Source organism: Bos javanicus, chromosome 19, assembly GCF_032452875.1.
Source record: "Bos javanicus breed banteng chromosome 19, ARS-OSU_banteng_1.0, whole genome shotgun sequence".
Classification (NCBI taxonomy): domain Eukaryota; kingdom Metazoa; phylum Chordata; class Mammalia; order Artiodactyla; family Bovidae; genus Bos; species Bos javanicus.
The window spans coordinates 48,041,763-48,059,106 of NC_083886.1; the positions used below are offsets into that span (position 1 = coordinate 48,041,763).

General features: G+C 39.6%; 1 protein-coding gene across 1 annotated transcript; it reads left to right on the forward strand.

Annotated features, from left to right (window-relative positions):
- The first annotated feature begins 663 nt into the window (after positions 1-663).
- On the forward strand, positions 664-13,241 carry LOC133231490 (centrin-1-like). The gene is made up of 7 exons (XM_061389883.1): positions 664-736; positions 2,957-3,010; positions 4,611-4,664; positions 5,650-5,754; positions 10,047-10,154; positions 11,036-11,089; positions 13,237-13,241. The coding sequence occupies exons 1-7, from the start codon at positions 664-666 to the stop codon at positions 13,239-13,241; spliced, it is 453 nt and encodes a 150-aa protein (XP_061245867.1).
- Positions 13,242-17,344: the final 4,103 nt, after the last annotated feature.

A 17,344-nucleotide genomic window follows, 5' to 3' on the forward strand; every position in this document is an offset into this window, starting at 1 on the left:
TTCCTTCTATGCCAGGTTTATTGACTGTTTATACTATGAATGAGTGCTGAATTTTGTGAAATACTTTCTCTGCATCTATTGAGACAATAATGTGATTTTTATTTCTTATTCTGTTAATGTTGTGTTTATTGACTTTCATATGTTGAACCAACCTTGCATATGAGGGATGAATGCCACTTGATCATGGTATATAATCCCTTTAGTGTTGAATTTGGTTTGTTGGAATTGCATCTATATTCATTAGGTACATTACCCTGTAGTTTTCTCTTCTTGTAGTACCCTTATATAGCTTTTATATCAGGGCAATATTAACCTCATAAAATGAGTTTTGGAATGTTCACATCTCCATTTTTTATAAGATTTGGAGAAGGATTGATGTTAATACTTTTTTTTAAATGTTTGGTCAAATTTGCCAGGGAAACCACTGGCCTAGGGCTTTTCTTGGGAGGATTTTGATTCCTGACTCAGTATCCTTTCTTGTTTTGGTCTGTTCAGATTTTCTGTTTCTTCATGTTTTTATCTTGGTAGGTTGTATGTTTCTAGGAATTTATCCATTTCTCTTAAACTGTCCAATTTTTTGGCTACACTCAGGTGGCATTTTAAGCCAGTCTTTAGATTTGACTGTGCAATGTCCCTGGTGTTCTTGTTATGCTTCCTGGTCAGATGGGTCCAGAAGCTATATACAGCCCTAGTCCAGACCTTGAATTTGCTTCCCATTCTGGGTCTGGGGCTGTAGGTAGGTTCCATCACTGGTACAACTCATTGACTGGGTGCTCAAATCAGGTAGGACTGCTCATCAATCTTCCTGGCCAGACAGTGTCACCAGTTCAGCTCTGCAGGTGGCAGAGCCACTGTTGGGCTTTTCGCTTGGGCACTGCTGCAGGCAGGGCTGTAGGGTGGTCTACAGTCTCCCAGAAGCTCTCAGTAGGCTTTTTGATTTTGCAGGACTGAGGGATAACTCAACAGTAGGTGGGGGGCCATGAATTTGCTTCCCTGCCTGGGTAAGGTTGCAGCAGACTCCAGGGTCAGCATGGCTTATTGACTAGGGACCCAAACATGCAGAATTTGCCCTGAGCTCCCTGATCAGATGGGGCTACTAACTGGGCTCTGAAGATGGGTATAGACACTCCCTGGGTTCTCTGCTCAAGTGCTACTATGAGTGGTAACATAGGATGGGGACTCAGCTTCTTGGGTGCTTTAGTTAGGCTTCTTGGTTGGGGAAAGCTGGGGGCTATATTCAGCAGTAGTTAGGACTTCTATTAATAATTAGCTTCCCTGCATGAATAGAGTGGCAGAACAGCTTGACAGAATTGTACACCGAGTTCCCTATCCAGAGGGTCCAACCAGCCTGGCTCTGCAGATGGGCAAAGCCTCTGCTAGGGTATTTTCCTGGGCACCACTGCTAGGAGAAACAGTCTGCCAAGATCTGAGTTCTAGTTGCTATAAGCCCTGCTCCCCTTCTCCAGATCAATTTGATCTGCAGTGATCAAGTCCCACAGATTCTCCCCACAATACCTATGAGATGAGACCCACATGGACCTCCCAGCAAGCAAACCACAATGATGGCGGTGGGTGGGAAGGGGGTTAGATTTCCACCCTGGGCTCTCTTCTTCCCACTGGAGAAACCATAAGCACTGACGGCCCTCTCTGTGTAGTTCTGTGCCAGCCTAGGAGAGGAGCAACAGTGTCAGAATGCAGCTAATCCTTTCAACCTTCTAATGCGGTCCTTCTTGATCTCTGTGGTCCAGGGAGGTGCTTTAGACTTACCAATGTTTTCTGGGATTTTCACAAAAGTGTCTTGTCTATGTATATTTGCAAGTTGGTCTTGTGAGGGGAACTGAAGCTGGGGTTAACCTATCTTACTCGCCATATTGATGACATCACTTTAAAAAATAATTTTACTTATTTTATTTTTGGTTGTGCTGGATCTTCGTTGTTGCATGGGCTGTTCTCTAGTTGCTGAAAACAGGGGCTGCTCTCTAGTTGTGGTATGCGTGCTTCTCATTGCAGTGGCTTGTCTTGTTGTAGAGCACAGGTTCTAGGGCATATGGGCTTCAGTAGTTGCAGCATGTGGGCTCAGTAATTGTGGCTCCTGGGCTCTAGAACACAGGCTCAATGGTTAGGGCACATCAGCTTAGTTGTTCTGTGGTATGTGGGATCTTCCTGGGATCGAACCTGTGTCTCCTGTATTGGCAGGTGGATTCTTTACCACTGAGCCACCAGGGAAACCCTGATGATACCACTTTTATCTCTGTTTCAATATAAATGTAATTTGTAGTAAAGTAATTATAAATTCAAGTTAAAGAAAAATAAAATGCAAGTTGGTCCAGATCATTCCTGAACTTATAACCCCTTGAAGGCTTATATTTTAACTCTCTCAGGCACTGCACGCCCCAGGGAGGCATTCATTTAACTACCTAGTTTGCACTAGCGCTCCTGTCTGAGTGATGGCACAAATAGCTGACAGCAGACCTGAAGGAAGTATTACCAAACAGCTGACTAACATCAGTGGTCCAAAAACACTGGAAAATGTACCTTTTTCCTTGTGCAAACCCCAGTACACATCTTTTTAAAAATATAGAGATCACCGGTCCAGGTTCGATGCATGAGACAGGGTGCTCAGGGCTGGTGCACTGGGATGACCCTGGGGGATGGGATGGGGAGGGAGGCGGGAGGGGCCTTCTGGATGGGGAACACATGTGCGCCTCTGGCTGATTCATGTCGATGATGGCAAAAACCACTACAATATTGTAAAGTAATTAGCCTCCAAATAAATTAATTTTTAAAAATAGAGAGATCAGCAAAACCCTTGAAATTCAGAGATTTAATAAAAGTCTGGGTAAGATTTTGGTATCAATGGAATTTATCTGAAATTTCCCATCAGTATCCATCCTTTTTATGTTCTTCTGAGCTCTTGACATTGATTACATGTCTCAATTGGCCCTTTTCCTTATAGCTTATGGAAAAATTGATCTGGCTAAGGTGATGGATGGAGTCAAAGCTCTTGCAGGTGAGGGAGAAGTCAGTATAAACCTAGCATCCTAATTTTTATAGTAATTGCATTTTCTTCAGACCTTAATTAACTATATGATAATTCTGTCATTTAACTTCTTTTTAATGTTTTTATGTCCAGGAGTATTTTCTTATGTATTTTCCACTATACACTTCATTTCTCTTATTTTGAGACACCAAAATCTATAATAAAAAGTGAAATGGATCTTTAGAAAAGACCCTGGTAACTTTCCAAAAGAAAGATGATAGGTTGTACATATTGATAGAATTGTTAGGATAAGCCATATACAGTTTCCTAATTGACAAGAGGGATATAATATCCATTTATTGTCATTGTCCTTTTGAATGTGTTAGTACAGGCCTCCCAAGAAAGCAAAAGCCAAGGCAGAATTAAACATTCATGGACATTATTAGGGGGAAAGCCTGTGTAAGAGCAATAGGGAGGTAACCTAAAAAGCCTAGAGACTCTCAGACTGTAATGCAAATGTGACACCTAAAGAGAGAAAGGAATAAAAAGCTGAGTGGAAGCATCCTATATTGCTATTCAATCTAAGGAAGGTCTGGCAAAGTCTTCAAGGAATCCTGTGGCCAAAGTCAGTCCCCTCTCCCCCGGGAATTGGCCTCCCTGAGTGCGGCATTCAATCACTGGGTAAGAGAAACCTGTTGGAGGCATGGCCTTAGCACAAAAACAGGGATGAATTCCAAAGCAGCAGCTGGGGCCCTTGGTCAATTATGTTCTCTGCAGTTGGAAGTTCTAAAGGCATGTTTTCATGGCCACCATTAAGAGTGCCCTCTTGTATAGGTCTTAGAGAACAAATTGTGTTTCTCTGAGTAACGTTATCTCTGTGCACTTGGTCAGGGCTTAGTGACTGTTACTCCCCCAACCCATACTCATACTGTACTGGCATCATAAATTAGTTTCATTATTTGCAATCATTTGATTGTACTTATATTCCATGTGTGCCATTATTTTAATATTTTTTATTAAAGAGGAAAAGTTGATATCAATGATGTGAAACTTGTCCTGGAAAACATGGGGATTGAGCTCAAAAATAGAGAAAACAAGGAATTGGTGAAAATTCTGTCATTTGATGGTAAACATTACAAATATCAGTATAATCAAAAAGAACTTTAGCTTCTCTATCTGTGAGACCCTCTAAAATCCTTCTTTTTCCTAAGCTTCAGAAAATAGAAAGTCAATCTCAAAAAAATATTTTAGTGTCCATTTATACCTGAAGTGAATCCCTATACATGCAATTTTACTTTTAGATTGGGAAGCAACATCCTAATTATGATGACTCATGGGAAACAAAACCTGTATTTTGATGAATCATCTTATCAAGAGGAAAAAAAGTGATTAATCTAGCATTTGTGGACAGAAGAAAAAGGTTGATAGTTTAGACATGAATAAAGGCAGGATTGGGGAGAAGGGATGTGCACGTTGTAGAGTGCCTATTGTGTTAAACATCCCCAGTTTTCTCTAAAATTTTTTTATAGTAGAAATTTTTACTGAAAATCCTGAAAAGCCAGTTTTCCCTGAGAGTATTCTAGTGATTATGCACTTTTCTCTGTGACTTAAATTGTACCTTTTCTTACAGATGATAACAAGGTCTTTCAAAACAGGTTGCTAGAAGCTGTGAAGTCTCTTAAAGGTAATTGAGAAGTATAATGAGAATGAAGACAAATAGGGGATCCTCATAATTATAGTTTCCAAGATATTAAATTAGTGAGGGCTTCCATCTCTCATATATACTGATTGCAAATTTATGCTTCCATTGAAGATCTAGCTTCAGTTTAGCAGCTGATCTACTTTATATCTAGAAAGTCTTCCACTTTTTGAAGATTTTTCCAAACTTTCAAGAAAAGAGATATCAAATTTCACATTTGCATAGAAAAAAACAGCAACAAAGATTAACGGTTATTCAGGGATTTTAATCAGCCACAGTAAAAAACTAAACTAAGAGCTGAATCATCAAATCATGGTGTTCAGAAGTAAAGAATGTTTGCCTCCAGAGCTAGAATTCTCTTAGCATTTATTCAATGCTATTTGAAACTTTGTATTATATGGGCTGGTCCCCAAGACAAGTCTCAAGGTAGTAACCCTAATTCTAATTTCATAGTCGATTTTCTTTATAGGCATAAAGTCCTTAGTCTCTTTACCAAAATTGTTGAGGGTTTTTTTTTTTTTTCACATTTTAAAATAAACATTCTTAACCCTAGTAGATATGAAGGCTGCTCCCCAGGTGGCACTAGTGGTAAAGAATCTACCTCCCAATGCAGGAGACATAAGAAACTTGAGTTCGATCCCTGGGTTGGGAAGATCCCCTGGAGGAGGGCATGGCAACCCACTCCAGTATTCTTGCTTGGAGAATCCCATGGACAGAGGAGTCTGCAGGCTACAGTCCATGGGGTCACAAAGAGTCAGACACAACTGAAGCAACTGAGCACACATGCCCACATATACCAAGGGGAGTCTGTGAGTAGGCTTTAAAGAATATATGACCTCCTTGAAATTATATGCCATCTTTGTGAGCACTGACATATAGTGTTCATGAAATTCACAACGTGGTATGTGTCTCCAAAAAATTTACGTTTGGGGAGTTACGTAATTTTTTCAGGGACTGTCTCTTTCCTTAGGTAAGAAAGTCAGTGTCAACAGCTTGAGTACTATACTGGACAATATGGGAATCAAGCTTACAGATGAGGAACTTAAGGATCTGACTCAGAATCTCCCCGTTGATGGTAAGCAAGTTTTGGGGTACTATGGCTAGATACTGGGAGAATTTAGGCATAAGCACTGTTGCCACAAAAGGTCCTAGGAAAAGGAACCTTAGGAATGGTAATCTACCCTGACAGTTATCAAGAAGCTGTAAATGTGGATGCAGCATGTAAGCAGCCAGTTATCAAAATCAACATGAAAATATTGCACTCTGTTTGTATGTCTTTATGTTCTCTACCCATATTATAGTCAGTAACACAGTCCTTCCACATTTTGAATAGAAAAAGGCAGGCTTTTTAGATAATGGTACTTCTGAATTTCTTTACATCACAATATATATGGGTTTCAAATATTACAGAACTATAAGTAAAATTCATATTATTGATATAACTTTTATGTTGAGGTTTTCTTTCTAGTCCTCATGAAGGTGATAAAAATTAGGTAAAATAATAGCATAGAATATATTATTCATTAAATATATAAATATATTCTTCCATAGTCAATTGGAAATAGGATATTCTTTTCAACTTCACTGATATATAGTTGACATGTAACAATTTGATACACTTACATATTGCAAAATGCCATCACCTCACAAAATTTTTTTGATGAGAACTTTTTTTAACTGTTAAAATTTTTTATTTATTTATTTTTTCCTGTGCTGGGTCTTTCTTGCTACATGTGGGGCTTCTCTAGTTGCAGCAAGTGGGGACTACTCTCTAATTGCTGTGTATGGCTTCTCATTGTGGTGACTTCTCTTGCTGTGGAGTGTGGGCTTCAGCAGTTGTGGTGCATGGGCTTAGTTGCCTCATGACATGTGAAATGTTCCTGAACCAGAGATCGAACCTGTATCCCCTGCATTGGCAGGTGGATTCTTAAACAATGGACCACCAGGGAAGTCCTGGTGAGAACTTTTAAGATCTACTCTCTTAGCAACTTTTGTGTGTATCATCCATCCAATACTGTCAAATATAGTCACTTTGCTGTATATTCTATCCCCAGAGTTTCTCTGTCTTTGATTTTAGACAGTCTTTTCATTGCATCTTGGGAATATTGATTTGGTGTAGAAATTGGAGGGGATGAGGGTCATGAATGAACTTGAATGTCCAAATCTCTCCCCAGATTTGGGAACCTCTCAATCTTTACTTCTTGAAATGAGCTTTCTACCCCTTTCTCCCTCTCTACTTATGGGTTTCCAGTATTGCACAGATTGTCTTTTTTAGTGGTATCTCATAGTTCGTGTAGGTTTTCTTCATTCTTTTTTATTATTTTTTCTCCTTTAACTGGATAATTTCAAATGACCTATCTTCTATTAATACTTCATAGGTTCTCTCTTCTGCTTGATCAGGCTTCTGCTGATCTATTACATTTTTTTCATTTTGTTAATTGTATTCTTCAGGTCCAGATTTTCTTTTTGGTTCTTTTTCATAATATCTACAGTGGAAACAGTGTCAGACTTTATTTTGGGGGGCTCCAAAATCACTGCAGATGGTGACTGCAGCCATGAAATTAAAAGACACTTACTCCTTGGAAGGAAAGTTATGACCAACCTAGATAGCATATTGAAAAGCAGAGACATTACTTTGCCAACAAAGGTCCGTCTAGTCAAGGCTATGTTTTTTCCTGTGGTCATGTATGGATGTGAGAGTTGGACTGTGAAGAAGGCTGAGTGTCGAAGAATTGATGGTTTTGAACTGTGGTGTTGGATAAGACTCTTGAGAGTCCCTTGGACTGCACGGAGATCCAACCAGTCCATTCTGAAGATCAGCCCTGGGATTTCTTTGGAGGGAATGATGCTGAAGCTGAAACTCCAATACTTTGGGCACCTCATGCGAAGAGTTGACTCATCGGAAAAGACTCTGATGCTGGGAGGGATTGGGGGCAAGAGGAGAAGGGGACGACAGAGGATGAGATGGCTGGATGGCATCACTGACTCGATGGACGTGAATCTGAGTGAACTCCGGGAGTTGGTGATGGAAAGGGAGGTCTGGCGTGCTGCGATTCATGGGGTCGCAAAGAGTCGGACACAACTGAGCGACTGAACTGAACTGAACTGATCACTATTAAACCTCTTGTTTTGCTTTTTATTGTTTTCCTGATGTAATTGACTTATCTTTCTGTGTTTTCTTATAACTTACTAAGCTTCCTTAAAACTATTTTGAAATCTTATTGGATAGATCACAGATGTTCATTTCTTTAGGATTGGCTACTGAAAAATTATTATGTTCCTTTAGTGATGTTTTGTTTCTTTGATTTTTCATGTTTTGAAGACTCGGGTTGCTGTCTTAACATTTTAAAAAAAAGCATAACTTCTTTCAGCCTTTATGGCTGGCTTCAGGAGAAATTCATTCATTAGAAGAGTCTGTATAGGTAGCTGCCTCTGTGTGTAGTGGCAAGTCTAAAGTCCCTGGAGATCAGCAGAACCAGAAATTTGGAGGAAAAACTGGACACAAAGTGGACAAGAGTGAGGATAAACGAATCCACAGAGACAGCCTGGGGTCCCTATCTATCTTTTCCCACTTCCAACTCCAGCAACAGGTTTTACAAAAGAAACTTGCACCCTTTGCCATGAAACTGCATGCATGGCTGACCCAGGACTCAGAGAAGCAAAAGGAGGAGATTTGGCAGGAACTGGGAGAGCTGCAAGCCCAGCTGCTTCAGGCCAACAAAGGTGAACAAACCTGTAGATGGACAAAGACAAAATGGCAAGCTATGGTGGTGCCTGGCCCTCTACGTGATCTTTCAGTATGCAATGGCTGCTGCTTCACTTTTGCTTCCGAAATATCATGCAAGTTTCTCCATGGCCACCTCTACCTCAAAACCACACAGGACTGGCAAAACCAAATACTGGCAAGGATGTGGAGAAGCAGGAATTCTCAAACACTGCTGGTAGAAATGCAAAATGGTACGGCCACTTTGGAAGACAGTTTGGTGATTTCTTACAAAACTAAACATACTCTTACCATACAACCCAGCAATCATGTTCCTTGGTATTTATCCAACAGAGATGAAAACAACAGAGATGAAAGCCGCTTTATTCATATTGCCAAAATTTAGAAGCAACCAAAATGTACTTCAGTAGATAATGGATAAGTAAACTGTGGTTACAGTTACAGTTCAGTCGCTCAGTCATGTCCAACTGTTTGCAACCCCATGGACTGTAGCACTCCAGGCCTCCCTGTCCATCACCAACTCCCAGAGTTTACTCAAACTCATGTCCATTGAGTCGGTGATGCCATCCAACCATCTCATCCTCTGTCGTCCCCTTCTCCTCCCGCCTTCAATCTTTCCCAGCATCAGGTACATCTAGATAATGAAATATTTTTCAGCACTAAAAGGAAATGAGCTATTACACAATGAAAGGACATGGGGGAATCTTCAGTGCATATTACTAAGTGAAAGAAGTCAATCTGAAAAGGCTACATGCTGTATGATTCCAACTCTGTGATATTTGGAGAAAAGCAAAACCATGGAAACAATATAAAGATCAATATTTGCCAGAAAGAGAGGAAGGAGGCGAGATGACTAGGAAGTACACAGAGGATTTTTAGGGTGGTTAAAATACTCTATATAATATTATAATGATGGATATAATATATTATAACTTTGTCAAAACCAGTGGAATATATGACATCAAGAGGGAATCCTAAGGTAAACTATGGAGTTTGGATCATTATGATGTGTCAGTGTAGGTTCATCCTTAGTTAAAAAAAAAAACGTACCACTCTGGTGAATGATGTTGTTAATGGAGGAGGCTGTGCATGTGTCGGGGTAGGGGGTATATGGGAATCTCTGTACCTTCCTCTCAAAGTTTTGTTGTAAACCCGAAACTGCTCTAAAAAAATAAAGTATTTAAAAAAAAAAACCCATAAATTATAAATTAATAAGTAAATCCATACAGGGAAGGAAATTCTTAGAAATGTAGTCTCAACTTGCTGCTGCTGCTGCTAAGTCGCTTCAGTCGTGTCTGACTGTCTGCGACCCCACAGACGGCAGCCCACTAGGCTCCCCCATTCCTGGGATTCTCCAGGCAAGAACACTGGAGTGGGTTGCCATTTCCTTCTCCAGTGCATGAAAGTGAAAAGTGAAAGTGAAGTCTCTCAGTCGTGTCCAACTCTTCATGACCCCATGGACTGCAGCCTACCAGGCTTCTCTGTCCATGGGATTTTCCAAGCAAGAGTACTGGAGTGGGGTGCCATTGCTTTCTTAGCTAAATTGAAATCACTATGGTCAATAAAGATACTACTAATAATATTACTCATGGAAAATCTTGGTATAATACACTTTTTTCCTGTTCCTACATTGTCTCTCTCAGAAGCGGGGAAGATTCATATAAATAACCTGGACAATACTCTAGAAAGATTTGGAATTGACCTCACAGAAGAGGAACTTGCAAAGCTGTCAGAAGACCTACAAATTGATCGTGAGCACTGTTTTACATCTGGTTCTTAAAAAATAAATTTAATCGACATGTTAGAAAGGTTGGAAAGGATTCCAGTATTAAAGTCAGAATAAATCTTGGATCTGTATTACAGTTCATCCAACATCAGCATCTATTTTCCCTCTCCATACCAAGAATTGCAGAGGGTGCTGTCAAAGCTCTAATACATCTATAAGAAAGCAAAAATAATAAGGATATGAAAAATTATATATAGAGAAATCAGCAGGCCCATTCTTTTGTTCATCCCTCTGTCTCCCGAAATTCATTCTAAAATAAATTCAAAGATTCTCATTGTAGTGCATGAGGCCTTCTCAGTCCATCTGCCTCTTTGATATCTTCTCTTATTTTTTTCCTCTTCAGACCATGTTGAACTACTGGTAGTTTCACACACAAGACATACCTCTAGACTTTTATCTTCTCTCAGTCTCTCCTCCATGTGAAGCCCTTTTTATCTGTATGTATTTCTGATGCACCCTGACTAATACATTAATCTAGTTAATGCACTACCTCCTGCAGGAAGCAATCTTAGGACATACCAGACTAGCTTAGAGATCCCTTCCTCAACTGTATGTTCATACATGAAGTAAAGTTACCAGAATACTGGGCCAACTCTAATGGTATCTTCAACGTATAATGGCTTATAATGGCTTCCAAAACACTAGGAAAAGTATACTTTTCCTGACCCAGATTCTGAAATATGAGACCTCTGTATTAATGAAAGCCACCTTAATTCCCTGAGATCCAAGCATTTAATAGATGGTCTTAGTTAAAAATGTTTTTAATGGAATCGTTTCCACAAAATATATGTCTTGAGTTTGTTTTCTGAACTTGTGACATTATCTTCATTGAGCTTTTTCTTATAGCTAATGGGAAAGTTGATCTGAAGGAGGTGATGGATGGAGTAAAAGCCACTACAGGTAGGTGAGAAATAATAAATCTAAGATATTTAATATTTACTATGATTATATTTCACCATTATCTCTTAATTGCCATGTTAGTTGTGGCACTGATCTCTTCATTTGTTAAATGTTATACTAATTGCTAGCAATTCACCTATTTTCTGGCATATTTTTAATATTAGTTTCAGGCATACTGTATAGATTCATTAAAAGTCATTACAAAATAATGGCTATAATTCCCTTGCTATAAAATATATCCTTGTTGCTTGTCTATTTTATACATAGTAGTTCATATTTATTAATTCCATAACCCTGTTATGCCCTTCCCCCATTCCGTCTCCCCACTGATACCGACTAGTTTGCTTTCTAGATCTGTGAGTCTGTTTCTGTTTTGCTGTATACATTTATTTTCTAGATTTCACTTATAAGCGATATCATACAGTATTTGTCTTTCCTTATTTCACTAAGCATAATATTCTCTAGGTTCATCTACATTGCTACAAATGGCAGACTTTTATTCTTTTTATGGCTGAAATACTCCATTGTATATGTACCACATATTTTTTTATCTGTTCCTCTATTGATGGACATTTTACTTCCATATCTTGGCTGTTGTAAATAGTGCTGCTATGAACACTTTTCAGATTTTTCCAGATGTATACCCAGGAGTGGAATTGCTGGATATTATGATAGTTCTATATTCAGTTTTTTTTTTAGGAACCTCCATATCATTTTTCAAACTGTCGGTACCAATTTGTATTCTCATCAACAGTGAACAAGTGTTTCATTTTCTCTGTGTCCTCTCCAATATATTATTTGTAGACTTTTTGATGATAGCCATTCTGACAGGTATAGGTGATCTCACTGTGACTTTGTCTTGCATTTCTCTAATATAGTAATGTTGAAAATCTTTTCATGTGCCTTTTAGTTATTTGTATATGTCATTTAAGGCCACTGTTTCTTTATTGATTTTCTGTCTGGGTGATCAGTCTATTGATGTAAGTGGGCATTAAAGTCCCCTAGTAATATTTATTATTGTCAATTTCTCCCTTTATGTCTTTTGGCATTCGCTTTATGTATTTTAGTTCTCCTGTATTGGGTGTATATATGTTAACAAGTATAATATCCTTTACTTGTATTGATCCTTTTATCATTATATGATATCCTCCTTTGTCTTTTATTATAGACTTTGTTTTAAAGGCTAATTTGTCTGATATGAGTATTGCTACCCTGGCTTTTTTTTTCATTTCCATTTGCATGAAATATCTCTTTCCATCCCCTCACATTCAGTCTGTGTGTCATTAGCTCTGAAGTGAGGATCTTGTAAGCATCATATAGAATGATGTTGAGCTTTTAATCTAATTAACCACTCTAAGTCTTTTGATTGGAACATTAGTCAATTGACATTTGAAGTAATGTTGATAACTATGTACTTATTACCATTTTATTACTTGCTTTTCCGGTTGTCATGTAGTTCTCTGTTCATTTCTTTTTCATTGTTTCTTCCTTTGTGACTTGATTCCTTTTTTTAATTATATACTTTTGAACAGCCCATGGTTTCATTAGTGTTTCTTTTTAAAAAATATTTATTTATTTATTTGACCACACCAGATCTAGTTGTGGCACACAGGATCTTCAATCTTTTTTGCAGCATGTGAGATCTTTAGTTGAGGCATGCAAACTCTTAGTTATGACTTGTGGGATCTAGTTCCCTGACCAGGGCTCAAACCAGAGTCCTCTGTATTATAAGCATGGAGTTTTAGCCACTGAACCACCAGGGAAGTCCTTGATGATTTTCTTTAGTGGTGTCCTTGTGGCCTTTCATTTTAATTTTTTATGTCTACTGTATGCCTTTGTGGTTGCCATGGGGTTCATATATGGTGACCTGTAACCATGTCTTGTTTTCAATTGGTTATCATTTAGGTTCAAACACATTTTTTTAAAAAAATCTACATTTTTAACTCTTCTCTCCCACATTTTGTGTATTTGATGTCACATTTTACATCTTCATGCTTATACCTCAATTGTTTATTGTACTCACAGTTGCTTTTATAATTTTTTGTCTTTAAATCTACACACTGGTTTATTTAAGTGGTAGATCCTCAGTCTTCACTATATATTTGCCTTCTTTCCACTTAGGTGAGGCCCTTTTATGTTTCTTGTAGAGTAGTCTTAGTATTGATAAACCCTTTTAGTTTTTGCTTGACTTAGAAGTTCTTAACCTCTCCTTCTATTCTAAGTGATAATCTTTCTGGGTAGACTACTGTAGGTCACAGGATTTTCCCTTTTGGCATTTTGAATACAGCATGTCACTCCTTTCTGGCCTCCTAAGTTTCTGGAGAGAAATTAGCTGATAGCCTTATGGAGATTCCCTTTGTTTGTCTCTTTCTCTCTGTTTTTTAATATAAATTTGCTGCCTTTAAATTTGTATTTTTATATTTAACTTTTCCCATTTTAATTACAATAAAATGGTGTGTGGGTCTTGGTGTGGGTCTATTTGGGTTCTTCTCATTTGGGACCCTCTGTCCTTCCTATATCTGGATATCTGTTTCCTTCTTTGAGTTTGGAAAGTTTTCAACCATGATTTACTCAAATACATCTTTGATCCCCTTCTTTCTCTCTCTCCTCCTCCTGGGACCCCTATAATGTGAATGTTGGTATGCTTAATGTTATCCCAGAAATCTCTTAAATGATTTTCATTTTTTTAAAATTGTTTTTCTTTTCACTGTTCTGAATGGATGATTTCCTTTAGTCTATCTTCCAGTTCACTTATGCATTTTTCATTTTCATTTAGTCTGCTATTCAACCCTTCTAGCATCTTTTACTTCAACTACTTCTCATTTCTGAGTAGGTCTTTTTATATTTTCTAGTTTCTTGTTAAAATTTAGTGAAATTTTCTTTATCTGTTCTTTTCTCTAATTTGGTTCAGTTCAGTTCAGTCACTCAGTCGTGTCTGACTCTTTGCGACCCCATGAAGCGCAACACGCCAGACCTCCCTGTCCGTCACCAACTCCCGGAGTTTACCCAAACTCATGTCCATTGAGCCGGTGATGCCATCCAACCATCTCATCCTCTGTCATCCCCTTCTCCTCCTGCCTTCAATCTTTCGCAACATCAGGGTCTTTTCAAATGAGTCAGCTCTTTGCATCAGGTGGCCAAAATATTGGAGTTTCAGCTTCAACATAGTCCTTCCAATGAACACTCAGGACCGATTTCCCTTAGGATGGACTGGTTGGATCTCCCTGCAGTCCAAGGGGTTCAAGAGTCTTCTTCAACACCACAGTTCAAAAGCATCAATTCTTCTGTGCTCAGACCTCTTTATAGTCTAACTCTCACATCCATACATGACTACTGGAAAAACCATAGCTTTGACTAGATGGACCTTTGTTGGCAAAGTAATGTCTCTGTTTTTTAATATGCTGTCTAGGTTAGTCATAACTTTCCTTCCAAGGAGTAAGCGTCTTTTGATTTCATGGCTGCAATCATCATCTGCAGTGATTTTGTAGCCCAGAAAAATAAAGTCTGCCACTGTTTCCCCATCTATTTGCCACGAAGTGATGGGACCGGATGCCGTGATCTTAGTTTTCTGAATGTTGAGCTTTAAGCCAACTTTTCCACTCTCCTCTTTCACTTTCATCAAGAGGCTCTTTAGTTCTTCTTCACTTTCTGCCATAAGGGTGGTGTCATCTGCATATCTGAGGTTATTGATATTTCTCCCAGCAATCTTGATTCCAGCTTGTGCTTCCTCCAGCCCAGCATTTCTTATGATGTACTCTGCTGCTACTGCTGCTAAGTCGCTTCAGTCGTGTCCAACTCTGTGTGACCCCATAGACGGCAGCCCACAAGGCTCCGCCGTCCCTGGGATTCTCCAGGCAAGAACACTAGAGTGGGTTGCCATTTCCTTCTCCAATGCATGAAAGTGAAAAGTGAAAGGGAAGTCGCTCAATCATGTTCGACTCTTAGAGACCCCATGGACTGCAGCCTACCAGGCTCCTCCGTCCATGGGATTTTCCAGGCATATAAGTTAAATAAGCAGGGTGACAATATACAGCCTTGACGTACTCCTTTTTCTATTTGGAACCAGTCTGTTGTTCCATGTCCAGTTCTAACTGTTGCTTCCTGACCTGAATACAAATTTCTCAAGAGGCAGGTCAGGTGGTCTGGTATTCCCATCTCTTTCAGAATTTTCCACGGTTTATTGTGATCCACACAGTCAAAGGCTTTGGCATAGTCAATAAAGCAGAAATAGATGTTTTTCTGGAACTCTCTTGCTTTTTTGATGATCCAGCGGATGTTGGCAATTTGATCTCTGGTTCCTCTGCCTTTTCTAAAACCAGCTTGAACATCAGGAAGTTCACAGTTCACAGACTGTTGAAGCCTGGCTTGGAGAATTTTGAGCATTACTTTACTAGTGTGTGAGATGAGTGCAATTGTGTGGTACTTTGAGCATTCTTTGGCATTGCCTTTCTTTGGGATTGGAATGAAAACTGACCTTTTCCAGTCCTGTGGCCACTGCTGAATTTTCCAAATTTGCTGGCATATTGAGTGCAGCACTTTCACAGCATCATCTTTCAGAATTTGAATTAGCTCCACTGGAATTCCATCACCTCCACTAGCTTTGTTTGTAGTGATGCTTCCTAAGGCCCACTTGACTTCACATTCCAGGATGTCTGGCTCGAGGTGAGTGATCACACCATCGTGATTATCTGGGTCGTGAAGCTCTTTTTTGTACCGTTCTTCTGTGTATTCTTGCCACGTCTTCTTAATATCTTCTGCTTCTGTTAAGTCCCTACCATTTCAGTCCTTTATTGAGCCCATCTTTGCATGAAATATTCCATTGGTATCTCTAATTTTCTTGATGAGATCTCCAGTCTTTCCTTTTCTATTGTTTTCCTCTATTTCTTTGCATTGATCGCTACGGAAGGCTTTCTTATCTCTCCTTGCTATTCTTTGGAACTCTGCATTTAAATGGGTATATCTTTCCTTTTCTCCTTTGCTTTTCACTTCTCTTCTTTTCACAGCTATTTGTAAGGGCTCCTCAGACAGCCATTTTGCTTTTTTGCATTTTTTTTTTTTCTGGGGGATGATCTTGATCCCTGTCTCCTGTACAATGTCGTGAACCTCTAATTTGGTTAACATTTTTATTACAAAATCTTTGAATTCTTTATCTAGCAAATTATTTATGTCTGTTTCATCATTTTCTCAAGAATTTCCCCCTGCTCTTTCAATTGAGACCACTTCCTCTGCCTTTTTATTTTGCTTAACTTTCTCTATGTCTATGAATTTAGGTGAAACAGTTGTCTGTTGAGGTCTCTAAGTGGTGTCCTTATGTGGGAGTGTCCCTATACAGACTGCATGTTCCCAATGCATTTGGTAGGAGAGCTGGATTTGACATGGATGCAAAGTCAGGTCTTTCCTTAGGGTGTGCTAGCAGCTAGCACCTTGATGAGGGGATGCATGGAGATGGAATGGGTAGAGCTGGAGCTAGGTGTGAAGTGAAAACTCCTCTCTATTCAGTGGTCCTTCATAGCCTTATTGGGATTGGAGTCTGATCCCAAAATGCTGGAGCTAAAAGCCCTGATGGTTGATTCTAAGTGAATGCTTTTACTTTTCCCAGTACTGGAACCCTTGTGGCAAAAGGGGGTACTGCTGAAGCAAAGGGATCCTTGCATGCTCTCAGCTCATGTCCGCTGAAGACAGAGATCCAAGTTTTCTCCAGTGAGCTGCCTATGCAGGAGCCGACAGTTGTTTCCTTTGTTCTGTTCAGACACAACCTGTGTACAATTCCCCTTTGTCTCTCAGCTGATCACTGCTCCCAGTCTCCACTCCCGCTGCCTCTTGTGGTTATGCACCACAAGGTAGGCAGGCTTATATGGACTCTTACATATATTAGTGGGTGAGCTATGGTGGAGCAACTACCATCAGAGTTCTAGGCTGCCTCAGATGTGCTGCTTGAGTAAGTGCCAACAATGGTCACTGCCAACCAACCCAGGCTCTACCCTAGGTCACCACTATGTGACACAGCCAAGTTTTCTCCCCAGGCATGGCAGCCCTAGATCCTGTGCCATGCTGCAACATAGACCACGCATATTGGAGTGTTCACTCGGTTCATGCTGGTGTGCACACCAAGGGAAACCCAGCAACCACTAGAGTAGTCTTCTAACTGCCCTCTTCCCCCTGACTAGGAGGCAAGGCATTGTGTGTGTGCTTGCTCCTCATGAGCAGAGTCCAGGCTTCCTATAGCCCTTCTGTTAGTCCCAGTCATCCTCCAAC

Excerpts from the sequence above, each read along its gene's own strand:
- LOC133231490 (XM_061389883.1), top strand. The coding sequence starts at position 664 with ATGGGTCCAGAAGCTATATACAGCCCTAGTCCAGACCTTGAATTTGCT. Across the intron at positions 737-2,956 it reads TTCTGGGTCTGGGGCTGTAG|CTTATGGAAAAATTGATCTG; the intron begins GTAGGTTCCATC and ends TTTTCCTTATAG. Across the intron at positions 10,155-11,035 it reads AGAAGACCTACAAATTGATC|CTAATGGGAAAGTTGATCTG; the intron begins GTGAGCACTGTT and ends TTTTTCTTATAG.